The following is a 26,932-nucleotide window of genomic DNA, read 5'->3' on the forward strand; positions in this document are numbered from 1 at the left end:
TATTAAAGTAATGAACCAGAACCACTGTCCACTCCAAAGCACAACACATGTTCTATCCAAGGTCACTTGTCACAGAAATTTTAAATGTCAAATTAGACATGCTTCCTAGTTTAATATATATGAAAAATAGTTCCTGAATTTTCAGCAGCCATTAGGCTACACTAGTCTTTAGTGTCATGTGATCTTTAATATATTTCTTAATTATTTAATTTCTTAATATTGTCCATTGTGAAAACCATTATTCTTCATATTTTTGTGATAATTTTTGTAATTCTTTTATTTATTAGGAAGGTTTTTAATGGGTTTTAAGACTTGTATAGCTTAATATAATGTAAATGATGTCTCTTACTAAAATATGTGACCCTTGACCACAAAACCAGTCTTAAGTCGCTGGGGTTTATTTGTAGCAATAGCCAAAAATACATTGTATGGGTCAAAATGATTGATTTTTCTTTTATGGCAAAAATCATTAGGAAATTAAGTAAAGATCATGTTCCATTAAGATATTTTGTAAAATTCCTACTGTAAATGTATGAAAACTTAAGTTTTGATTAGTAATATACATTGTTAAGAGCATTATTTGAAGAACTTTAAAGGTGATTTTCTCAATATTTAGATTTTTTTTGCACCCTCAGATTACAGATTTTTAAATAGTTGTATCTCGGCCATTATTTTGATGACGTGAAATGGTTGCGCTTTTTTGAGCTACTGGCACTACCTGTTGGTATTTTTACCACAACACAACTTTGAATACACAACTTGGAAAACAGAATACTGATACGATGATCACAGCTACTGAAAGAGCTTACAGGTGGCAAAGGATATAAGTATGGGCTTAAACCAAATGCTGTACCATTGATTTTTTTTTCCTATAAGGAGTCTAAATGCCCCCAGAATTTGAGTGAAATCCACTCTGAGAAACTCCTTCAGTGGCTGTGGCATCATGACAAGTGTCGTCATGTTTACATCCTGCCAAGATGGCATCTAGTGTTTCTTGTCTCTGCCATTTGTAAGCTGTTTCAGTAGCTGCAGTCTACTAAAATCCTCAAAGGCATCAGGGCTAAAGTGCAGAGAACAAAGACGTGGGTCTTAAGGAAGTTTTACTAGTCAGGGATCTTCCCATATTTTTTTCTCCTCTTCTTATTGCTAGGAAAGAAGTGAAGACTTACATCGCTTCTCTTGTTGCCCTTCGACTAGAAATTACAACCAAAAGCCGCACATGTGGCTTCGTATCAGTATTTTATTTTCCGATTTGTGTTGCAGTAAAAATAGCAACAGGTAGTGCCAGTAGCTCACCTAGTGCAATCATTTGCAGTCATTAAAATAATGGCACCCCCATAGTCCAAAATGTGTATAATACAATGTGGATTGTTTAAATAATGTAAAATTGTTTTCTACTACGTATTTCAGTAAGAAACATCATTTACATTATATTAAGCCACATATGCTTTGAGGACCAAAGACAGTTAAAAATTAAAGTATAATGCTGTGAATCTGGTTTGATGACATTCTGTATTGACACATGAAACACTAAACTAAATCAACAAACACCTTATTGTCTTCTCAGGATATGAATAATTTAATAATGTGAAGTGATTGATAAATTGCAAAATTTCCTTGATCAAACTGTAAAAACACTTAATTGTTTATATTTGACCTAAGAAACTAAGTGTGTGTGTGTGTTTTTGTAGCTACACCTGAGTCTGTCTCTGGGCTCCAGTGGAGATGATTCTGAGCAGGGTGATATGGTCGCCATCCAGTCCGTCAACCTCCTGCTCAAAAGCATTGGTGCCACACTCACTGATGTAGATGATCTGATTTTCAAGTAAGACTTTCATATGTGCATGCACTCTAATATTGACTCACACTGTTTTTTGAAGACTAAGATTTAGAGTGGTCTTCGACTGACTTTATGTCTCACCCTTTGATTCAGACTGGCTTACTTTGAGGTGAAATATCAGTTCTACCGGCGAGAGAAACTGATGTGGGCGGTGATCAGACACTATACTGAACAAGTAGGTGATCTAAATACACACTCATGCAATGTCAGAGTTCATTAGATGAACAAACACTCTTACATTTTCACTTAAAATCATTGCATCTGAAGGAAGTTCAGAAGTTCAGAGTCTCTTCCTCTCTTCATAGTTCCTAACACAGATGTACGTGCTGGTTTTGGGACTGGATGTTCTTGGAAATCCATTCGGGCTGATCCGAGGCTTATCAGAAGGAGTGGAGGCTTTCTTCTATGAGCCCATCCAGGTCTGGCACATGCTGTTCATTTATCTATCTGTTCAGGCCTGTTGCGCTGCAGACGTCCCATGTTCGAATCATGACTTGAGGACCTTTCCCGATCCCCACTCCCCCTCTCTCTCCCACTTCACTTCCTGTCCTATCACAATAAAGCAAAAAAATAGATAAAAAAATAAATAATAAAAAACTATACTGACTCCAAGCCTTTAAATTTGTAGTGTATAATGTTACAAAAGCTTTTTATTTCAGTTAAATGCTGATCTTTGGATTGTTCTATTCATCAAAGAATCCTTAACAAAAAAAAGTAGTCAACTGATTTAAATATTCATAATAATAATAATAATAATAATAATAATAATAAATGTTTCTTGAACAGCAAATCAGCATCTTAGAATGATTTCTGAAGGATCATGTGACACTGTAGACTGGAGTAATGATGATGAAAATTTAGCTTTCACAATATTATTGCTTTTGCTATATTTTGGATCAAATAAATGCAGGCTTCGTGAGCAACATTAAAAATATTACTGTTCAAAAACTTTTGACAGGTTGTGTATTTTAGGTTTTTGTCACATGGTTCAACAGTTTGATTTATAGAGACTTCTATGTTTCTGACTGTTCTTTCGTGTGTCATGCCAATGTTATCAAGTTATGATTTGTGTGGTCTATTCAAGACTGGAAACATTTGTTTGTGTGTAGGGGGCTGTTCAAGGACCTGAGGAATTTGCAGAAGGTTTTGTTATCGGTGTTAAAAGTTTACTGGGCCACACAGTGGGTAAGGCTCCCAGCTTCCTGCTTTTCTCTCCCGAATCCACATATACTCACAGAGGATCTTTAAAGCACATGCTTATTTTGTTTCAACATTATCTTCCTAGGAGGCGCAGCTGGCATGGTGTCCCGCATAACAGGCACTGTAGGAAAAGGCTTGGCTGCAATCACTATGGACAAAGAGTATCAGCAGAAACGAAGGGAGGAGATGAACAGACCCACTAAAGACTTTGGAGAGAGTCTGGCTAAAGGAGGAAAGGGTTTCCTCAAGGTACTGCACACAAGTTCCTCCACAAATAAAAAAAACATCTAAGACGACATCAAATCATTTGCCTTTTTGTTTTATGTATTATAGATAACACCATTCCATTGGATTTAGCTGTATTTAGCTGCCATCTTTTTATTATTTAGCTATAAAAACTGACTTTTGTCTCTTTTGTCCTTCAGGGAGTGGTTGGTGGTGTAACAGGAATTGTGACCAAACCGGTGGAAGGTATGGCGGTTTAGTACTTATGCAACAGTTACGTAAATACATTTGATCTGATTTTGTATGCAGTGATAACAACAATTTATTGGGAATTGAAAATGCACAAATACATATAAAGCCAAACTTCACGACAGTGTATAATATATCATTTAATAAACTGTCATGGGTTTAGGGGCGAAGAAAGAGGGGGCTGCAGGCTTCTTCAAGGGCATTGGGAAAGGCCTGGTTGGAGTGGTGGCCAGACCTACAGGGGGCATCGTAGACATGGCAAGCAGTACTTTTCAGGGCATTCAGAGGTGAGACACGCATACACATGAATATTTTATCTACATACATGCATACAAACACAGACGCACACATTCGGACAAGCATGTACGTACACCACCACTCAAGGTTTTTTTTTTTAAAGAAAATAATACTTTTATTCGGCAAAGACACATTAAATATATTTAAAATATTACAAAGTAGAGAGAGCTATTTTTAATATCTCACTATATTACAGTTTTTACTCTATTTCTGATAAATAAACAGCCTTGGTGAGCATAATAGAGTTTGTATAATAAAAGTTACAAAAAAAATCTAACATTTAAACGATAATGTATATATTCATAAAGTTATTACTGTCAAATGATGATTTTTGTTGAAGGGATATTTTGAACCAGTAAACGTATATGTAGTCATGATAATAAGAAGGCCCACATCTACTTATTTTTGCAAAGTGGAAGTCGTGAGGCCATTTCCCCTCAACCTAAATATAGCTTGGAAACCATGTTCTTCCTACTAGGGCAGAGATGTATTGATGTGTCATATTATGGAAGCACTAATGTGCATTTTACATATCCATTTTGGCAAAGCAGAGTACAATAAAGGAGTTCACTTCCAGAACAAAAATTTACAGATAATTTATTTGCTCCCTTGTCATCCAAGATGTTCATGTCTTTCTTTCATCAGTCGTAAAGAAATTATGTTTTTTGAGGAAAACATTTCAGGAATGTTCTCCATATAGTGGACTTCTGTGGTGCCCACAAGTTTGAACTTTCAAAATACAGTATAAATGCAGCTTCAAAGGGCTCGAAACGATCCTAGCCAAGGAAGAAGGGTCTTATCTAGTGAAATGATTATGAGGTTATTTTCTAAAAAACTTTTTAACCTCAAATACTCATCTTGTCTTGCTCTGCGTGAACTGTGTATTCCAAGTCAGTGCGGTTAGGGTATGTTGAAAAACTCCCATTTCATTTTCTCCTCAAACTTCAAAAATGTCCTACATCGGTTTAGAAGAACCAACCCAGTGTTTACAAAGTGAACGTGCAAAGAAGGTCAAGCGCCCTTTACAAAAAAAGGTAAAAAAGCGATGTAGGATGATTTTGAAGTTGGAGGAGAAAATGAGATGGGAATTTTCGACATACCCTAACTGCACAGAGTACGCATGCATATCGCAGAGCTAAACAAGACGAGCATTTGAGGTTAAAGGTATAGAAGTTGCAACTTTTTTTAGAAAATAACCGATCATTTAGCTAGATAAGACACTTCTTCCTCAGCTGGGATCATTTAGAGCTCTTTGAAGCTGCATTTAAACTGCATTTTGGAAGTTCAAACTCAAACACCATAGAAGTCCATTATATGGAGAAAATTTCTGAAATATTTTCCTCAAAAAACACAATTTCTTTACGACTGAAGAAAGAAAGACATGAACATCTTGGATGACAAGGGGGTGAATAAATTATCTGTAATTTTTTGTTTTGGAAGTGAACTTCTTTTAATGATGTACATTCTGAAAGAACAAAAGAAATATTTAATATTTAATTTAAAAGTTCCTATGGCAATTATCTAATATACTGTCAGCTGTCAACTGAGTGTCATTGTCCTAATTTGTGTCTCTTTTGTCTTTGTCGTCTTGCATTTTTTTTCTCACATAGTGTTGCTTTTGTTTTCATGTGTGTCAACTAATTTTGTGACTCTTTCTTTCATGTTTTTCATAAGTTAATTCCTGGATGTGTTTGTTCTTTTTAGTTCAGTGAGTATTTGGACACTCATTAGTGTACATGTGTACAAATGTGCGTATGAAGGTCTGAATAACTGAAGTGTGAATGGATGTGTATTTATGCCTATGTTACCCAAAGACATGACAGTGAATGATCCCTCTGCATTCACTCGGTTGGGTTTGCTTGTTTCCTGGGTCCAAAAAAGAGTGAATTTTGCAGCATGAATGAATTTTCTAATTTACAGGATATGAATGGTTGAAAGGTAAGCATTGCATCATGGGAAGCAAAGGATGTGAGCTGTAGCGCAGAGCATTCTGCCATAATCTACAGTTCAGAAATCCCCTTATAACTGGATTAATCAACATGTGCCTATTTTCCCATCATTGTAACATTTGCTTCTGATCTCCACACCCCTTTCACTGGTGCATTTTGGGGCCAAAGGAAAGTCTGATGAGCAGAGCAGCACAGACAGGAGCAGAGACGATATACAGAGGAACGGAAGAACAGATACTTACTTGTAATTATGTTTATAGGAAATTGACCTTTAAATCAAAGGTTTGAAAGGTATGTAATGTCCTAATAATTATAGTTCAACCAAATAAAAATTCTGTCATCATTTACTCACCCTCATGTTGTTCCAAACCTATGACTTTTTTAATTTTTTTTGGTCTGTGACCCCTTTTCATAGACTGTAATGATGAGTCTGCACAGTTATTAACATCAGAAATCTAGTAAAGTGCATTTTCATTTAAAAAAAAATTTACATTTATTGTACCCAAATTGCTGCAGAGGTACCAACCCAGTGTTTACAAAGTGAACATGCAAAGAAGGTCAAACGCCCTTTACAAAAAACAGCGATGTAGGAAAATTTTGAAGTTGGAGGAGAAAATGAGATAGGAGGTTTTCAACATACCCTAACTGTCTTGAACCGGGAAAAACAGAGTTCGCGTAGAGCCAGACAAGACGAGCGTTTGAGGTTAAAAAGTATATAAATTGTAATTTGAATTAGAAAATAACCAATTGTTTCGCTAGATAAGACCCTTATTGCTTGGCTGGGATCGTTTAGAGTCCCTTGAAGCGGCATTTAAACTACATTTTGGAAGTTCAAACTCAGGGGCACCATAAAAGCCCATTATATGGAAAGGAATCCTGAAATGTTTTCCTCAGAAAACATAATTTCTTTATGACTGAAGAAAGAAAGACATGAATATCTTAGATGACAAGGGGGTGAGTACATTATCTGTAAATTTTTGTTCTGGAAGTGAACTACTCCTTAAGTCATACTGATTTGTAACAACATGAGGATGGTTAAACAAGTATCATTTTTGGGTAAACTTTGGGTGATGCCCCTTTCTCCGACTGCTCTGCTTGTCAGACCAAGTCCACTGCACGAGCTCACTGCACTGCTGATGCACTGGACTCTATGATACAGCACTTGCCTGGTAAGGACCAGGCGCTCTCCAACCAAGAAGCATTATGATTTCAAAGGCAGTCGATGACCAGGCTAACAAATCATATTATGCACCCATGCCATTATTCTGCCCTGGAAAGATGAGTTGGCCAATCTGTTGTGTTTTACGGCGTTCCCGCCCCTGGCTTTTTCATGCCAAACTTTTCACGACGAGCTGGAACAGTGATGCCCCCTCCCCTCCCCAAGTGATTCTCAAGCATATACGCTCAGTCATCCAACCATTCATTCTGCTTTCCATCTTATACACCTGAACCAGTCAGCACTGTCTGTATGAACTAATCACATTGCTTTTCCATGCTCGCCTTGTAGAAGTAACATAAGGTGAGAGAGGGCTTAAGGAATCAGACACTGCACGCAATAGCACAAAGAGATGTTGTAGGTTGATGATTTTGAAATGCATTGCGTTTGTTCAAGGCTGTTCGGGCATGCTCAGATGAACTTTAATTGAGTAGATTCTGTTCACTACCTGTTGTTAAGAATGACTCACCCACTGCCCACGCATTTTACGTGAATAAAAAAAAAAAAACACCACAGGATGTCGTCTTTGTGAGTTATCTAACGCGCTGTTGTTCACTTGATTTGCAGGGTGGCAGAATCAACTGAAGAGGTGAATAAATTAAGGCCAGTGCGTCTCATACAAGAGGACGGCATCATACGGCCCTACGACCACCATGCGTCGGAGGGCTATGACCTCTTTCAGGTGAGGTCATCCACCACTACTGACCAGGCTACTAGACCCGATGGGAAGGATTTTTAATCAGCATAACCCTCTGTTTTAATTTACAACTACTAATTACTAACAGCCAAATTGTTTTGAAGGACTGGAGTCAGTTTGACAGATTAAGGCAAAACCATTGTTTTTTTTTTATTGTTGAGATCTTGGTGTATTTTGCTTCCATAACATTGTCACATTTCAGACTAGTGGAAAGAAAACATTCCAAATACACATTTAAGAGTTTATTTTATTGCACTTAATTTTCATTTGTAGATTTCAATTATACTACATTGCTGTAAAGGCCATTTTCTCAAAATTAGTTTCTTTCCTCATGCAGTGAGCCAGAAATTTCCACTTAAATAGGACTTACATGCACCAGACTTTACAGTTTTATTCTTATTCATATTCGGAAGGTTTTTACAAAGGTTTGTTCATATATCATTTTATCCTGATTTACAGTCAAAAGTCAAAAGTCAAAAGTTTACATACACCTTGCAGAATCTGCTAAATGTTCATTATTTTACCAAAATAAGAGGGATTATACAAAATGCTTGTTATTTTTTTAGTACTGACTTAAATAAGATAATCCACATAAAAGATGCTTACATATAGTCCATAGAAGAAAATAATAGTTTAATTTATAAAAATGACCCTGTTCAAAAGTTTACAAACACTTGATTCTTAATAGTGTGTTGTTATCTGAATGATCCACAGCTGTTTTTATTTATTTATTTATTTTTTTAGCAATAATGGTTCATGAGTCGCTTGTTTGTCCTGAACAGTTAAACTGCCCGCTGTTCTTCAGAAAAATCTTTTAGGTCCCACAAATTCTTTGGTTTTTCAGCATTTTTCTGTATTTTAACCCTTTTCAACAATGACTGTATTATTTTTGTATTAGAAGGAAACATGATGCATTAAAAGCCAGGGGTGTAAACTTTTTGAATATCAAGATCAGGGTAAATTTAACTTATTTTGTCTTCTGGGGAAGATGTACGTATCATCTGTAGCTTCTGAAGGGCAGTACTAAATGAAAAAAATATTATATTTAGGCAAAATAAAGATGTACACATCTCCATTCTGTTCAAAAGTTTACACCCCTGGCTTTTAATGAATCATTTTTCTTTTTGAAGCGTCAGTGAGTGTTTGAACCTTCTGTAATAGTTACATATGAGTCTCTCGGTTGTCCTCAATGGGAAAAGATAAATCTTAAAATCATACAGTCGTTGTTGGAAATGGTTTAAATACACAAAAATGCTGAAAAAGCAAAGAATCTGTGGGACCAGAAGAAGTGGGCAGTTCAAGGGACTCATGAACAATTATCACTAAAAAATAACAACACACAGCTGTGGATCATTCAGGTAACAACACAGCATTAAAAATCAAAACTTTTGAACAGGGTGATTTTTATAAATTCAGCTATTATCTTCTCTCATAGCTATATGTAAACGTCTTTTATGTGAAATATCTTATTCAGGTCAGTACTAAATAAAAAATAACATGCATTTTGTATGATATATGAACAAAACAAAACTATTGTCTTATGGTGCTGTGATTACTCAACTGGGGAAGTATAGGGGTATCATTTTTTACCAAGTCGACCAAATTCCAAATCCCCTTGTTAAAATTCCAGCTGTATTCTTCATTAAAGCTGACCTTAAACTCCAAAGTTGAACTGACTCCTACCCTGCTGTGAAGAAATGAATTCCTGTTTGCCTACTCATTTAATTTTTCCCTTTTTCTCTCTTTTCTGTCCTTTCCCAAATGCAGCCTGAGGAAATGTAAATTGGGAGTGGGAGATAGGGTTGAGAATATTACCTTAAAAATGTTACTGAAAACATTTGAGAAAATACATGAGATAGATATTGTAGCACTCAAATGAACCAAACTGGATAACCAGTGCTAGACTTAGTCTAGCCTGGTCCACCTACAATAGAATGTTACATTGCTGTGTTTAGAAAATGCTATAATATCCTAAGTCTGCATCTGAAGTTGTCTGTCTTGTGCACTTTTACGGCTGTGCTCCTTTTCTTATCTAGAAAACTTTTTTTTTATTTGTCTAATTTTGCTGAAAATAATTTCAGCATTATACCTCAGACATTTTTATTACATCAGTTTTATATCCGTATGTACTTTTATTTTGTATCAGTTAATGCCAAATATATCCTACCATAACCTCATTAGTCAATATTTTTCCCAAAATATATGATTTGAACTTTAAAAAGACATGGTAGTTTAGTAGACTTTAGAGCCATACTGGCAAACAATAATAGAGTTTCATTATTAATACTTAAGATTTGTTAGAAACAGGATGTGAAACTTCCAAAGTTTGTCTATTTTTCTAAACTTCATTTTAATTTCTTTGAACTTATGTCTGTAAATACCTATGTCTCTAAAGCCTGACAACACAATATTAATCTATATAAAATATATTTATTAAAAATGTAATGTAAACAGTATTCTTAATTATTGTGAATACATAAAAATGTGCATATTAATATATGCAAACTTATATGCACTAAATGGGCATTTTACAGTGCATGTTGGAATTAATGTCTGATGTATTTTCCTATATACTTTATACGCTATATAACAGGTGTGGGTCATAATTGTCATGTAATCGTTTGGTTTAATGTGGCTTTACTGTGTAATTGTACAAATTGAAGAGCTTGCTTGAATCCTGTGATTTGACCAAATAATCTGGAATAAATCAATACTCCTCTTTGCCATGATCAGTTTTATGCATTTTGGATTATTTTTTCCCCAGATCGTTATGACTGAGATCATTATTGCTGAAAGAGTATTCAGGTGCAGTCAGTACAGCAGTGTTTGCTGTATTTTGTGTATTGTGCTGTACGAGTATGTATGTTTTTCAGAGGTCTGAGATTAAACAGCTGGATGGAGAAGTCTTCAGAGAACACTATGAGTACCCAGGACACAGAAAAACAAACATCATTATCACCAACAGGTATTCCAACAACAGAAAAATGAAGAAATGTTGGCATTTTCTATATGTTATATATATGTGTTGGTTTATTTATTACGCAGGAGGGTGATGTGTGTGAAGGAGATCGATGTGATTGGACATTTCAATAAAGAATGGGAATGTCAATTTGAGAATTTTCAAAGGCCCCCAAGCACAGAGGGAGGAGATTTGAAGATATATTACCGGGTACATAAATGGCTTCCTAACAGCACAGTGATAAGTGTATAATTCAAAGCATATGGATAAAATCATGATCAACTAATTAACATTGCTTTACAACAATCTGGATGTTGGTGCAGGAACAGAACAAATTAAACCTCATTAGGAAGGATGGACAGACGCAGGTGAAAGTGATAAACATGAGACATGCTGGCATGGCTGAGGTAAACCTCACAGACATGTGTTTTGTTGTTTTTGTGGATTGTAGATTAAAACTGTTGCTTTAAAATTGATGTTTTAAAGGAATAGTTAGCAGAAAGCAAGCCTCAGGCAATCTAAAATATAGATTTGGAGAAATGTAGTAGTGTGTCACTTGCTTACCAATGTAGCCATCAGAATGAAAGGTCAAAAAGCTTGTGGATTATTGTGATGTTTTTATAACCTTTTTGAACTCTCATTCTGACAGCACCCATTTACAGCATTGCTGAAAAAATGATGTAATGGTACATTTTTTCAAATCTGTTTTGATGAAGAAACACTCCTCTAGATCTCGGGCGGCCTGAGGTTTTTTTTTTTTTTAGATATTTTTTTATTTATGGGCGAACTATTCCTTTAATGAACGTAGCTCAATTAAAGCACAGCTGGCAAGCAAAATGTCAGTGCCCATTGTTGAATATGACTGGGCATTTTACATTTAGCTTGCGATTTCACAGATGCCAAGTTGTGATTAAGCTAGTTACACAGGTTGCTCTAGTTTTATCTTTGTCATGCTCACATGCCTTTACACTGAGTAAAAGTACATAGTACACTGCTTTTCATGAAACTGTGACCTCGTTGACCTCTTTTGCTTCACACTTCACAGAGACTGCGAGAAAGAATCGACAGTGCCCAGTTTGCACGCAAGCAATATCAGATGGCACGGCAGAAATCACAGCGCTTCATCAAAATGGGCAACGTTTAAATTAGTCAGTCGAACCATGTAAATGTGTTCCCACATCTCCTCCTTAGTTTAATATACTGCCTAGCATTCAAAGTGTCATGTATAGAAATGTATTTTAGCAAATGTATTAGTTAAACTCACTGGGGTTTTGCATGTATCTCTGAATATTTTGAGGTTTTTTTGGATGTTTAAGCACTTTGCCTTTTGTTGTCATGTTTTGCTTAATGTCGTGATGATGGGAGAAAACAAATTTGGAAAAGAGATTAATTATTTTGTTAGATTATTTTGCACAAATACATCACTTCAATATACAACTGCAATGTGAGGCTTGTCCAGTTAAGCTCACTTACCTTACTTACAAAAACGAAGACAAAAATCACCGTTTTCTCTTCTAGATCATCCTTCCATGTTTTGTTCAACACTGACACGTATGATAGACAAAACTACTCTCAGCGTCTTGAATATTTTAACATTACAGTGTTTTGTTCTCATTTGTATTGTTTTACAGATGCACATATGCTCTTTTGTGCCTTCCGCTGCACTTAAGGAAGTGTACTGTGACTGTGTTGTCACAAAGTGGAGTCTGTGTCACAGCTGTTCCACAGTTTGTTAAAATGGCAGACCACACCTGCTATTTAAGGTGGAGACTATGATGTGAGCTTAGCTTTACCTCTCATGGTTACCTGCTTGTTTTGGAAGTAACCAAGATGTGATTAAACAGCGCATGCCTATATGTCAAGGAAAGAGTGTGCTGTATTCCACAGTTTTCCCACAACGATGTACAGTGAATGTAATGTCAAAGCACCTGGCATTGGATCCTCTCCATGTTGCTAAGTAACTGGGCTTCCTGTATGTGGGTGCAAATGGCCCCTATTGGCCTGGTGTGGGCAGGAAAGGAGAGGTTGGCTATCCCAAGCCCTTTGCTGTGGGTCTTTCCATGTCCTCTTATTTCCTATGCATCAGTTGACCAGATATACACCCACAGGTCAGTGCCATTGTGTGTAGACAGCTGTAACAGCTAAAGACACCAAATGTCATAAATAATCTCCACTAATCCAATGCAAACACTAGGAATGTCAGCCATAACGGCATAAGCATTTCCTGATCTCATCTGCCTCTCTAGATAAAAGCTGTTTTCAGAAACATTCAGTGTTCTGGAACTCAGATCACAACCTCATACGTCAATGCAGTACAGTAAACCGGCAGTATCTAATCTAACATCAGTCTCATGACTGAACTCTATTGTGAAAACTATCGTGGGTTAATGCACTGTAATTAAAACTATAGTTCTGCACTTTAATTGGACCTTGATCAAACTTTAAGAGAATCAAATTAGCTAAAAAAAAAATAGAAATAAAAAAAACAACGAGGAGAGAAGTGAATTTCTTTTGTACGAATAACTAGTCTTTTGTTTTATCAATTAAATAGACCTTAACAGAACATAGGGTCCACTGAAAACAAAACATTACGTATATTTTCAAGACATTTTTATCCAACTGTTCTTTTAACTAAATATTACCCATTATATAATGCAGTAATGATCATTTTCATAATTACAAAGTGTAATCTAGCAAATCTATCCTTTATGCTGGTAGAAAAATGGCGTCTATAAAGGTTGCAATTCTCAATAGTAAAACACTCTTAAAACTTAAAAAAAAAAAAAAGGTCAGCAGCCCGATACCAAATAAATGTTTTGGGCTCGTCATAAATCTGCTGTTTTTCTGTCTTTCTTATATGGTGATACTAGCTATAATATACACTTCTTTACACACGACAACTTTTAAAGGCCACACACTGCTCCTCGACTCTTGCAAGTTCTGGAACGCCGTTTAGCGGAAGTACGTCAGCAGCATGTTCGCTCATCACATGTCAAGCATGCTGCGGGTGTGTGTGTGTGTGTGTGTGCGCGGGTGTGGGACTCTGAGAGAGAGAGAGAGGGGAAGAGTCTAGATGTTAATAAATGTGAGAAATGTGCCACATACGAAGAAAGGGAAAGAGTCTAGACGAGACAATATTTCAGTTACTGCGAAAATGCACGATATTTATTAATAACGTACTGCATCTTGGGACAAAGGACTCGACAACTCATATTATTGTTAAGAATTGTTAAATTAATATTCTCAAAAATAAGCTATACAGCTCAAATATAACAACGTGTCCATGTGAGCAGTACCCGCCAATTATTAAAGTGCACGAATGAACAAATAGTTCTGCTGAGTCGGATCTTTTAGTGAACCGGTTGAACTGGTTTTACAAAATTGATGTTTGATCTATACATGTTCAATTTCATGTGTCAATTCGTTTCCGAATCTAACTGAATCGATAGGAGCGAATCTAAGTCTCCTAACTAAGTTTATTTGCAACAAACGTTAACAAATAAAACATGTTTTATGGATTTTAAAGACGGTAGGATGTATTTATTTATTATAATGAATCGCAATTAGCAATTTTACATTTACTGCCAAGAGAGGTACAAAATTATTTTTATTGTGGGTTATTTTAGATGCAATTTGCATCTAAGTTCTAATTAAGAATTGGCCTACGTTTACATTTTTGTACGCTGAATCAGCTGCAAGAAACTAAATTATGATGTAAGCAATCACAGTAAACACCCATGTTAACAAATGTGAGAAATGTGCCACATATGGCTTTACTGGAATGTTTCGAGCATGTCAGTGTATGTTTAGTGTGACCGTGTCTAGCGCTCAACAGCGCTGTCTGTGGACAGAAGGGCCACACCCGCTCTCATGAACACTTAACAGATCTGTCACACGCTCAAGTGCAATCCGCACCAAAAGACGATGTAAAACGAATCGGAGCTGTTCTCCAAAGCGATCCCATTGTAATAATAACTGAAAGCCGCAGATGAACATGGAGTCTCCGCCAGAGCCCGTCACGGCGCCGCGCAAGAGCGTTTCTGAAGCGGACGCTTCGGTGGAGGACAGCCCGGTGAAACTGGACAGCAAGGCTGAAACCGACAAACCAGCACCAGTTCGGCGGCAGAGTTGCTCAAGTACCAACAAGGGTAAGGCTTGAAGAACAGAACCAAAACTTGCTTGCGAATTATTCTCCAGCTTAATCAAGTTCACGGAGATCAAATTTGAGCCTAATCTTGAACTTCAGTCCTTGCATGTGACCCGTTTCATATTAATCACAATGGATTAAACAGATTAAACAGCATGTTATTTGATATACACGGAGGCCTTGTGGTAGCAAATGCACGTTTAGTGCAAATTAACTAATTTTGTTTGTAGGCGAGCTCAAACATTCCTGGCCGCTGGCTACCTGTCATTTCTAATCGATTACTCGCATGCTGTTTAGTAGTTAATGAAGAAGTGTCGTTTTTCACGACTGTCACAGTTTTATCTAACGTTGCTCCTGTTCTTATTGTGTTTGTACGTCGATAGGCAAAGCTGTGACCAACGTGTCCGTGTTTTAGTATTACTAATAATACACACTTAAATGCAACGTATGTTAGGGCACTAGGCACAGACGAGACAGCATTTGCATAGCAAAGTGGTGATTTCATAGTGTGTAAATGAGCACAAAGCCTTCTGTTTTACATGGGACAGCAGCACCCCTTTTGTATCTCTGATTTGGGGATATAAGTCAAAGAAATGTCGGTTAATGTGTCATTCGGTAGACTATCACAGTTGACACAGTTTAGTCAGAGCAGATTTCAGGTCCGCTTGGCTTTGGCAGTCATGTCTGAGGCTGTGCCTCAAAACCTAGTTGAGCTGCCACCTATGCAGCATTTTTGGGCACGGTATGCGATTATGTAGTCTTCAAATGTTGTCTAAATAGGCAGCTTATTTGGTATTGAGACGCCGCCCGTTTGTCTGGCAGGCGTTGCGCTGTGCTTGCGTGTGTGTGTGGAGCGCTGTTATGTAACAGGTTAAGTCACACACAGAAGGAGAGGATATGAAGGGATATTTTCACGTCTTTACTCCTCGTGTAAACAAATGGGGTTTCATGTCATGACTACTGCGGTTTTTAATGTAGGGCGTTATTTTCCCTGTGTGTTGACACGGTTGTACCGTCTTCTCTTTTCGCGGACACACTGTCTGGTTGCCCTGTTACGTAACCAGAGGACGGAGGCAGGTACGTTTATGGATCCGGCCGCGAAAGGAGTTTCAGTTGGGCTCGGGAAAAGGGTCTGACACTCCTAACCCGCTAACCTATATTCTCAAATTCTCCTGTTTGCTTAAGATTACTTTCCACGAGGTTTGGCCAAATTATTCGGACAAGATTAAAGAGTAATTTCACGGTGCGCACAAGGAAAACGTCCAGACATCTCTTTACACTGGCTGACGTTTACATCATAGCAGATATGAATGATTTAGGATTCATTAATTTAGAAAATCAGCATGAACTGATGGTCAAACAGTTTACTCATCCCTATGGCCCTATCTCGATAGTAAATAGTTCACTGGCACTGATCCATGCGAGTTAAACATGTCTGATTTTTATGTAAGATGTTAGTATAAAACATTATGAAGACCAATAAAGTCAGCATGGAGTTAAAATATATCCTGTATATGTTCTGAATTCATTTTGTTGAACTTGTGAATGATTCATCCATGAATGTTTCAATTGTACAACCATAATTTATTCAGAAACCTTTTCTCACATTATCACAGTTTATTCGCTGTAGTTTAGAAAATGGTAATAAAATATGACTCGAGTTAAACTGTGACAGAACAAATCCATCTTGATAACGTCAGATAACTTTGACAGGAACGTATGTAACAAAACATGGTTAGGTCAAAGTGTCAAATCAAATTGGTCCCAACTTTTATCAATTTTACTGGTAGTCCAATATATGAAGATTTTTTTGGGGTATAACTTTATTTTGCTATCCTCGCTTACATAAATGAGCTATAGTGTCCTGCACCCACTGGTTTGACCCATTTTTGGTTTGACTGTATATGTTCTAAATTCATTTTGTGGAACTTGTTGTGAATGATTCATCTATGAATGTTTCATATGTACATTTTGTCAAGTTCGCATTCATATCTACCTCCATATAATCAGCAAACAAACCCAGTCCCCACCCTGCATTTTTTCCTTTTTTTATTCAACTTGAAACGTTAAGTTGTACTAAGTAACAACTTAGATATTTGTGTCTGCTAAACTTAACAGATGGGTAAGTAACCCAGCTGCCTTCAAATTGTAAGTTGATTCAATTCAAATATCTAAGTTGTCACTAAGTATAATTTAACATTTCAAGTTGAATAAACTTTTTTTTGAGTTGACTGAACTTAAAATTTTAAGGCAGCCAGGTTACAAATTATTGTAAGTTGACTCAACAAATTGTTTTTTACAGCGCAGTCCTAAACAATGGAAATTCTGTCCTCATGTCGTTATGTCATTCCAAACCTGTGACTTACTTTTCATCTTTGTTTTGTATTTCTGCTGTCATTTTTGGGTGAACTGTCCCTTTAAGGAGTCTTCTTCAGCCTCAGCAGCTGAGGCTCTTCCTCTCAGCAGTCTCTCTAAAAGCTCCATATTTTACACAAGCGCTGGGACTACCTTCCCAAGCTGATGTTAGTTACATAACTCCTGTGTTTCCGCGAATTCTTCACCCCAGTGGAGGTGGTGGGCCTCAGGGTGGACAAGTGGCTACACACTAGCACTCAGCCAAAAATGTGCAAGGCCTTCGCCGAGCATCTTACGTCAACTTTAGGCTATTGTGCAGTGGGCCGCAAGATTGTGCCAGACTCAGAGCTCAAATGCAAAAGATAAATGAGGAAAGAGCCATGTAAGATATGTCCAAGCAGACAAAATGGAGAACAATATGACGTCTAATAACCATGTCCACTTGAATACAAGTGGTCATTCTGAGTAATATTAAGATGTTCACACCATTATGGAATTACCATAATTATGAGATTTCACACACTCGTTTGTTATTACAGTTTTTGAAAGCTCTGTACCATTTGACTGCTTCAACATCATGTGGAAACACTCAAAATGGCAGCGGCTTCAGCAGTAAATTGTAGTAAAGCAGTTAATTTGTAAGATTTCCATTCAATAATTTCTGCAGTATAGTTGACTAATGGTATTGTCTCAGTGATGCAAGAAGAATATGAAAATAAACAAAAGACATGTAATACAATTGAAAATTGTGTCAAAGACGTACAAGGAAGAGAAGAAAATGTTGAATAATGGTGTTATTTTTAAAGTCATCAGTTGCGTTGTCTATGAAGGGTCAGAAAGCTCTCCGATTTCATCAAAAATATTTTAATTTGTAAAAAAATGAACGACGGTCTTACGGGTTTGGAACAGCATGATGGTGAGTAATTACTGACAGAATAAGCCAATTTTCTCAATAGGTATTGATTATGGAAACTTTTCCATTAAAAAACTGGCATCAGGTGACTGTTATAAAAATGCTTGAAAAGGAGTGAATTAGGAAAATACAGTGTGTTTCCAGTGGAATGAACATGTAAGGTGCCTTCAACACAAGTGAGGGGATATTAGCAAAGTTTCCAGAGTTGTTGCAACCAGTGTTTTAGAACCGGTTTTAACGAAATCTTGACTGCATTTGTGGAGACACACAGAAAAATGAACATACACTAGAAAACATACTCACAGAAAGAGAGCAAACACCCTAGCCTGTTTTTTTGTACTTTCGATGGAGTGTTATTGCAGTGGTGACAGGCATAATTGGCTGCAGGTGCGCCCCATCTAATGCTGCCAGGCGAAGTACTTTACACACCCTCCAAAGCAGTTGGCCATAGCGTGACATTTGCTGAGATGGGAGGTGTTTGCATTAAACAGAGGGTCATGTAGGATCTTCACTCACTCTGGGCTAATTGACTTTTGCTACCAGGCCTTACGGTAACATGAGAATTGCTGAGGATTTAGACAGTTCAAAAGTACAGAACAACAACAGGAGCTGTTGATATGAAGGCAAGCTTTCGAGCAGATACGAATCATTAACTGCTGCTTTTAGGTAGAGAAAAAAATATGTTGTCCATCTGGTAGAATATTTGATTACATGATACACTCTGATGTTTGGAATCTCACTTTACACTCATTTACCAAAGTCGGTGGGTTCAGGAAATCGCCCATTTGTCATGTAACGCCTCCATTTCTTTCCGAGGTTTTGTATTTTGTTTGAAATTCCTAATACGGAATTAAAGATTTGCTGTCTTCTCTCGTTTACGGCACAGTGACGTGTCTCCATACCTGAGCTGAAAATGACTCGCCTTGTAAACCACTTATACTAAGTCAGAGAGGAACATGCAGTTAAAATGACATTCACAGGATTGTTTTTTTTTGTTGTTGTTGTTGCTGTTTTTACCTTGCTCAGTGAGATTCCAGAAGAAAGGAGAGAGAACGTTCTGGCTGAATTTATCTGAATACTCTGCACTGTACTCCGTGTACTCCCCGCTGGGCTGTAACCGTGGTTCTGGTCCCGCCACATGGCTTCATGTTTCCCCTGCAGCGTGTACCAGAAAGCTACTAGATTGTTTACATTTAGAGCAGCTCCACCTTGCAGGTTTCTCATGAATCATTCTGGTATATTGTGTAATAGGGTTATTTGACTGGTAGGTCAAAAAGTTGAAGTTTGTGCTCCATAGGAGTGGAGCTAAGAGGTTAGTGAGGCTGACTAGCTCAAGGGTTTTCAAACTGGAATCCTGTAGGGCTGTCGCGATTCATCGATTCTAGTCGACTATTCGATTTTTAAAAATCCTACATTTAATTTTGCCTGCGTCGAATAACCGGTAAAATACCGACAAGAATCCATTAAACTCATTATTAGACTGTTTTCCAAGTCTGCATGATATATTAAACATTTAAAAATCATAATAAAGCATAATTGTGAATTCACAAACGCTATGATTCGGTTAAATAAATATATGCTATACAGGTTTTATTTATGTGCTTTAATTATATACATTCGTGTAGGTTACGTACGTGCGTGTCCGAGGCTCCATTCAGTAATTGCTACTCCACTCCAACTGGTGCCATTTCAACAGATTTGTAAGGTAAATCATTTATAAATCTACGCAAACTCAGGAGAATACATCATTATCTCAATATGCTAAATGCTCAAACCGTCACTCTGAGTTTACACGTTTTGATGTCCACATTTTCATTAAATTGCAGTGGCTATAGCATTTCTGTCGTAAAGAAATGGCTACATATTAAAGATTAAGTGGAAATTTGAATTAAATGATGTTGAGTCAAATGTTAAACAAGGATTAGATCGTGCAGTAAAGTGTAAAAACAATCGTCAGGCCGTTGGCGCCCTCTGCAGGGCTTTGTTGTAATGCGTAATTTACATTAGCTTATTTTTTTATAATATATTATGTATTTTAACAGTTTTGTTCAAGAAAACCATATGATTTCTTGCTTTTGATATTTTGTTATATGTGGATTTTTAAGTAATTTTAAAGGCCACTGTTTACTTACATCTATTTTTATTGCCACAAAAAATATTTTAATTATAGGGCCCTATGAAATACGTTTTATTTCCAAATTCAGTTTTTTTCCATTTTAAATGATTGTTATTAAAAAAGCCTGTCTAACTGATAGTAGATAGATTAATCGATATAAAAATAGTCGTTAAAAACCATGAAATTAATTGAAAAAATTTTTTCTACTGACAGCTCTAATTTTTAACAGAATACATCTACCACTAATAGTGTGTATATAAAAATATGTTAATATATAATAAATACTGAACATTTAAAAGTAAAAAAAATACATAATATTTTAGTAATTTTCTTTAGTACAATAATGTCAACATAAATTATATATTATATATGTAATTATATATAATTATATATGTAAAAAATATGTTATTATTAAATATGTTAAATTATTTTTCATACAGTATCAATTGATCAGTTTTTATCAAAAAGGTTCCTCACAAGTACTATTTATAGTGAATGAACATTACACAGTTATTGAACTGAAGTGAACTGGAGCTGAATAAAGACACCATTGTCTTGCTACAGCTGCTTTATCGCATAATTTTGGATTTGCCTCGTTTTTGAAGTTTGCATCATTGATTCTGTTACTTTCCTGTTTACTGCTGTGAAGCTGCTTTGAAACAACCTCTGTTTTATAAGGCCCTATAATAATAAAATGTCTTGACGTAGTTTTGGCATAGTCTTTTCCGATGGTTTACTCATTACTATGAATTGGAGAAAGTTCAATGTGCAATATAGCAGAATAGGTACTGTCTTCTAACTAAATAAAAGAGACAATCACCAGTTGGTAAAGTCATTGCATTACTGCAGCTGCTGATAGAAACTCAGTTCCCATAGAAACAGCCAGAGATGCGCACTTCAGACTGTACATGCTCATTGGCTGGACCAACTTGAAATATAAAATTTTTAATGCTGTTTGCGCATAGAAAAAACATTTATGGAAAAGTTTGTGTCAGATTGTGGCTTGTGATTTGAAATAAGTTATTTCAATGTGGGTTTGCCAAGAAGTTTCAGCAATTTCAGTATTTCCCCATTCAAGTAGATAGGAGGTGGTCTGGGATGCCTGAAATAGCTGCTCAGAGGCGTTGCAAATATGGCTGCTTTCTGGGGGCTTTCTTAAGACTTACCAGTGAAATAGTTGGTCAGTCAACTCACAGACTATTCAAAAAATATGTTGTTTTGCACATATTGTAGTTTTTCCTGATTATACTACCATACATTTGTATTTATTTGATTGTATTGAAACACAGCAAAAGCAGAAATATTATGAAATGTTTTTACTATTTAAAATAACTGCTTTCTATTTGAATGTATTTAAAAAAATTTTTATTTATTCCTGTGATCAAATCTAAATTTTCAGCATCATTACGCCAGTCTTCATGATCCTTAAAAAATCATTCTAATATGCTGATTTTTCTGTTCAAGAAACATTTTTTATAATTATTATTATCAATCTTTAAAACAGTTGAGTAGATTTTTTTTTTCAGGATTCTTTGATGAATAGAAAGATCCAAAGATCAGCATTTATCTAAAATAAAAAGCTTTTGTAACATTATACACTATACCATACCTTTTTTTGGAAAATAAATAATAGAAGTTAATACTTTTATTAAACAAGGATGCTTTAATTTGATCAAACGTGATGATGAAGACATTTATAATGTTACAAATGATTTCTATTTCAGATAAATACTGTTCTTCTGAATTTTCTATTCATCAAAGTAACCTGAAAAAATTATACTCAGCTGTTTTCACCATAATAATAAATGTTTTTTGAGCAGCAAATCAGAATATTAGAATGATTTCTTGAAGGATCATGTGACTGAAGTAATGATGCTAAAAATTCAGCTTTGAAATCACAGGAATAAATTACATTCTAAAATATGTTCAAATAAAAAAACAGTTATTTTAACTAGTAAAAATATTTCAAAATTGTACTGTTTTTGCTGTACTTTGGATGAAATCAATGCAGGCCTGGTGAGCAGAAGAGACTTCCTTAAAAAACATTAAAATCTTACTGTTCAAAAACTTTTGACTAGTAGTGTACCTCAAGACAGATTATTCTACTAGTTGTTCAGTCAACTGGCCAGTCAGCTTTGAAAATATGCTGTTTTTCACATTCCTGCTGTTTTTGCAAGTGCTTTTCTCTGCGGGGATGTTTTTTAAGTGACTATTTCATCATCGCTGATGATGTTCGAAACATTATTGTGACAGAAGCTTTAGTGCTTGAGTTTTAATTGAAGCATCTAATCTCTCTTTCATTTGATAAATTGTCAGTACGCACACTGACCTTCCAAGAGAAGATGTTTTGTATTGAATCCTATTTTCCAGTGAGCTGCGTTCCAGTCTAAACAGTGTGATAATCTCTGTATCATTTGTCAGAGTGTCATGTCAGACAGGCTGGACAAAACATCTTCCTTTCTCTTGTGCAGCTGGGGGAATATACACACACACACATTCCTGGATGGATGCTTGATTTGTGGCATTGGCAGAAAGTTACACTTTTGTTGAATGATGTCAGAGCAGCTGGCAGACAAACTGTAATCTCAAACAGTGCATTCTTAATTCAAGACAGAGAAGTGAATTAAACATTCAGGATGCATCCGGTTTACCTTAATGTGACCTGTGATACCTGCACAAGGGCAGCACTAAATGGGTATTACAGACACTTTTGTCCAAAGTGACAGACATTACATACAGTTTATCCCTGGGAACTGAACCGATGACCTTGGTGTTGCTAACGGCAAACTCTACTGTTTGAGCTAAAGGAACAATGCAGTGCATCTAAAGACATCTGCAAAAAGACTTTCAGTCTGTGTTTAGAATACAATACTAGCTTAGCACTTGAGTTCATGATAATGCTCAGTATATAGCAAGTCTTTTCGAGTGGTACCCATAGGCCAAATCCAGGCCATTTCACAATTTCAATTATAAAATCAGACTATCCATCATTTTGATGGATGTAAATTTTCACCAGAGAAGTCATTGTTCTATGAAATATAGTGACACTTTATTTTTTAAAAGGAGAAGTCCACTTCCAAGACAGCAATTCACAAATAATTTACTCACCCCCTTGTCATCCAAGATGTTCATTAGTGAAGTCGTGAGGAAATTATGTTTTTTGAGGAAAACGTTTCAGGATTTTTCTCCATATAATGGACTTCATTGGTGCCTTGATTTTAAACTTCCAAAATGTAGTTTAAATGCAGCTTCAAAGGGCTCTAAATGATCCCAGCTGAGGAAGAAGGGTCTTATCGATTGGTCACTTTTTTTCGGAAAATACATTTTTTTATACTTTTTAAGCACAAAAGCTTTTGTGCTTAAAAGTATACAAATTTTTATAATGAGCATGATGTTATCGTTTACACGGTCATCAAGGATACGCAGAGCGAATGTGCGGGCAGCCATGCCATCGTTTTCAAAAGTCTCAGTTTTGGTCTGTTTACAGTAAAACGCAACCCGGAGTTTTCAAACTAAAAAGGGGTCTGCAGCATTTTTGAAAATACCCGAGTGGTGTAAATGACAGGCATAACCGTAGCAAAAAATATGCTAATATTTAATCTAATCTAAACACCTAAACATCTAAACACTAAACACAGCCTAATCTAAACACCTTCAGCGCTAACTAACCTAAATGCCTCTGATTGGCCATTGTGTTTCAAAGCTCAGCAGAAACATGTGATTGGTTGTAATTCTCAGCGCTTAGAAAAACACACAAACGGAAATCTGATGCAATATACACAGATCTAAATGTAATGGTGGTGTGGCTGCCCACACATTTGCTCTGCTTATCCTTGACGACCGTGTAAACAATAACATCATGCTTATTTTGAATGGTCATGTGACATGCATTTTCAGTTGTGTAATGTAGACTGATCGTTTCTGAAACACGGTGAAAACGCCAGTGTAGATGAGGATTGTTTTATAACAAAAATGCACTAGTGTACACAGGGCTTTAGAGAACTATTAAGAAAACAAATCTAATTCTTTAACTGGCCAGAGAGGCTGAAGACAACCACAAAGAGGAGAAAATAGTGTAGCAGGCAGAGCAAGTTCACTGTTCACAATACACAAAATATTGGAAGAAAATCCTTAATATTGAATTGGGGGTTTATATGAATGTATCGCTGAGGGGAACTGCGTAAAGTTTAGATATGTAGCTTGTTTGTTCGTATTGTGATTAAAAAGCAGTGGTTCTGCAACTCATTCAGTCTGATTCATATAAAGGCACAGTAAGGGAAAAACGGTGATTAAACCATGAAACTGCCAGAATCCTAAAAAACTGAGAGGTTTTTGATCTACTAGTATACTATACTAGTATTAAAGCATTGTTATCTATAGACCAGTTATTTGTTTGGGATGCGTACGCATCATGGTTGCAGAAAACCTGGGAGAGATAACCTTTACCACTAGAGAATTACACAGATACGGTACAAAATAGTTTGATTTAAAAAGATTATAGATTATATTGATTAGATGTCATTCTCAAAATGTTCTCCGCATATTACAAGAGCTTGTCACCCAGCGATAAGCACTGTTATTCAACGAAACTTACGTTAAATAGCGGGATAGTCTTACAGATCGGAAATGGGGATGACGTTTCTGTGGGCGTTCAAGTAGCAGTCTATGGAGCCACAGAATAAAAGAATAAAAAGGTACATTTGATTTCATATTTCAAAATTCTGACTTTATTCTCGTAATACTGAGATTATATCTCACAGTTCTAATAAGGAAAACAGCAACTCGTCATTCTCTCTTTTCCCATTGGAAAAGAGAGTTTACCCCACACTTCTGGCTTTTTTCCCTCAGAACTGACAAATTCACTATTTTTGAGTTAAATCGAGTTATAAAGTCCGAATTACGAGATATAAACTTGCATTTGCGAGAAAGAAAAAGTCAGAATTGTGACATAAAGTAAATAATGTTATGTAAAAATGTTAATAGTAATAGGTTTAAGTAATAGTTCATGCTGTTTCTGCAGGGCTAATACAATGTGTCCCCTATGAACAGCATGTCAATATTATGTAGACCTATTGTTTAAATCCAGTTTATGCTTTAAAAGTAGAGTAATACGTCTACTCCAAATTGGTCTATTGATAGCTTTTCATTATAGCGTATTCTATTTCACATGCTCTAAAGGTTTTAGTATATGAAATGTAGTTTTACAGTTCATTTAAAAAAATTGCTAAATATTATTAATTAATAGTTTAGCAAGCATAAATTCTGTCAGGGATAAGTACACACACACTTACACACAAAATCAGTTAGCGGTGATAATCGCTATTAATTACACATTCAAGTCTTATTCAAGTGAACGTGTCTTTTTTTTTCTCAGCATACTGAATAGGCCGCTTGGCCATTATGTTTGGCCTCTGCCGTGTACGAGTAAACATCTCATTCATTAAGCTACAGTATTGAGGCCAGGCTATTTGTCTTCAGTGACAGTTTTCCCACTGGTTAAGGCAGGTGGTTCAGCTGCCCTGACACAGCACATCTGCAAATGAGCTAGTGTGTGATGCGCTGTAGCTGAGGTATAGAGTACAGTGAGAGAACATCTGTTATTTCATTTTTTTTTTTGTTGTGTGATCAGTGTTGTAATTTGCTGTTATCAGTTGTCAATGGACTTTGTAATTAGACCTTTTAAAATAGGGCATCTTATCTTGATAAACTTAATGGCCAGTGCCAAGCAGGAATATTTAGTGAACCAGTAATGTAAATCTTACAGCGTTTTATACAGTAACAGAACTGAAGTTATTTACACCATCCTCTGGGCTGTTACCACAGACCTTCTTGCTGAAGTTATACTGTAACCACAGTGACCATAGAGAAGTACCAGTTCAGCTTTTGATAAATGTTCAGTATGTTCTGTTCTCATGTTCTTGTTTTGTCATTGCCCAGAAAGATACAGTTACTGAGTACGTCCTATAGGGCGAGTTGTCACGCTAGATGGGGTAAATGATCACAGTGTGGGAATCTGTACATAAATAGAATATTATACTGCAAAATTTAGATAATGAAAGAATGAATTCTACTCATTTTTTAATTTTTAACAGGTGTTTGTAAAAAAGTTTCAGCCTGGACAAGACAGTTACGAAAAATAAACTTGGCTTAAGAGCACAATTTAACTTTTTAGTTAAAGTCATCATAATATAGTGTACATTTCTTTCATTGTATCCCAGTGATATTTTATAAATTCTATATAAGAGCTAGAATAAATTGTTTTTCTCAAAAAAATCATATTTTAATAAGTCAACTAGATATTTGAAATCAACATACAAAACCACTTCTAGAAAAGTTAAAATACTGTTTAAATATTTTGAGTCTGTGTCAGTTTATTTTAATGTTTTTTTATTTATTTATTTATTTTTTAAAAAGAAGTGGCTTATGTTCAACCAAGTCTTACCTAAATTCTTGTTTGATCAAAAACACAGTAAAACAGTAATATGTGAAATATTATTACAAATTAAAATGACTATTTTCTATTTAAATATATATTTTTTAAATATACACTACCAGTCGAAAGTTTTTGAACAGTAAGAATTGTAATGTTTTTTAAAGAAGTCGCCAAGCTCACCAAGCCTGCATTTATTTGATCCAAAGTACAGCAAAAACAGTAAATTTTTTAAATATTTTTACATTTAAATTTTCTATTTGAATATATTTTAAAATGTAATTTATTCCTGTGATTTCAAGGCTGAAATTTTAGTTACTCCAGTCTTCAGTGTCACAT

At 35.9% G+C, this 26,932-nt stretch overlaps 2 protein-coding genes across 2 annotated transcripts in view; both read left to right on the plus strand.

Annotated features, from left to right (window-relative positions):
- Position 1: 1 nt before the first annotated feature.
- LOC127167552 (intermembrane lipid transfer protein VPS13C-like) lies at positions 2-13,121 on the plus strand (the record flags this gene model as incomplete). The annotated part of the gene is made up of 13 exons (XM_051113682.1): positions 2-7; positions 1,692-1,825; positions 1,934-2,015; positions 2,146-2,259; positions 2,950-3,025; positions 3,126-3,289; positions 3,466-3,511; positions 3,678-3,801; positions 7,544-7,658; positions 10,547-10,638; positions 10,719-10,842; positions 10,956-11,039; positions 11,678-13,121. Coding segments are annotated over 13 exons (1,260 nt in total), but the record flags the coding sequence as incomplete, so codon positions are not given.
- Positions 13,122-14,444: 1,323 nt separating this feature from the next.
- The window catches only part of rorab (RAR-related orphan receptor A, paralog b), a 47,458-nt gene continuing 34,970 nt past the window's right edge, over positions 14,445-26,932 (plus strand). The window contains exon 1 of the mRNA XM_051114312.1: positions 14,445-14,780. Within this exon, the coding sequence (XP_050970269.1) occupies positions 14,621-14,780 (160 nt within the window). The 5' untranslated portion in view covers positions 14,445-14,620. The remainder of the gene's footprint in view (positions 14,781-26,932) is intronic.

The sequence above is a fragment of the Labeo rohita genome, chromosome 7 (genome assembly GCF_022985175.1).
Source record: "Labeo rohita strain BAU-BD-2019 chromosome 7, IGBB_LRoh.1.0, whole genome shotgun sequence".
NCBI classification, from domain to species: domain Eukaryota; kingdom Metazoa; phylum Chordata; class Actinopteri; order Cypriniformes; family Cyprinidae; genus Labeo; species Labeo rohita.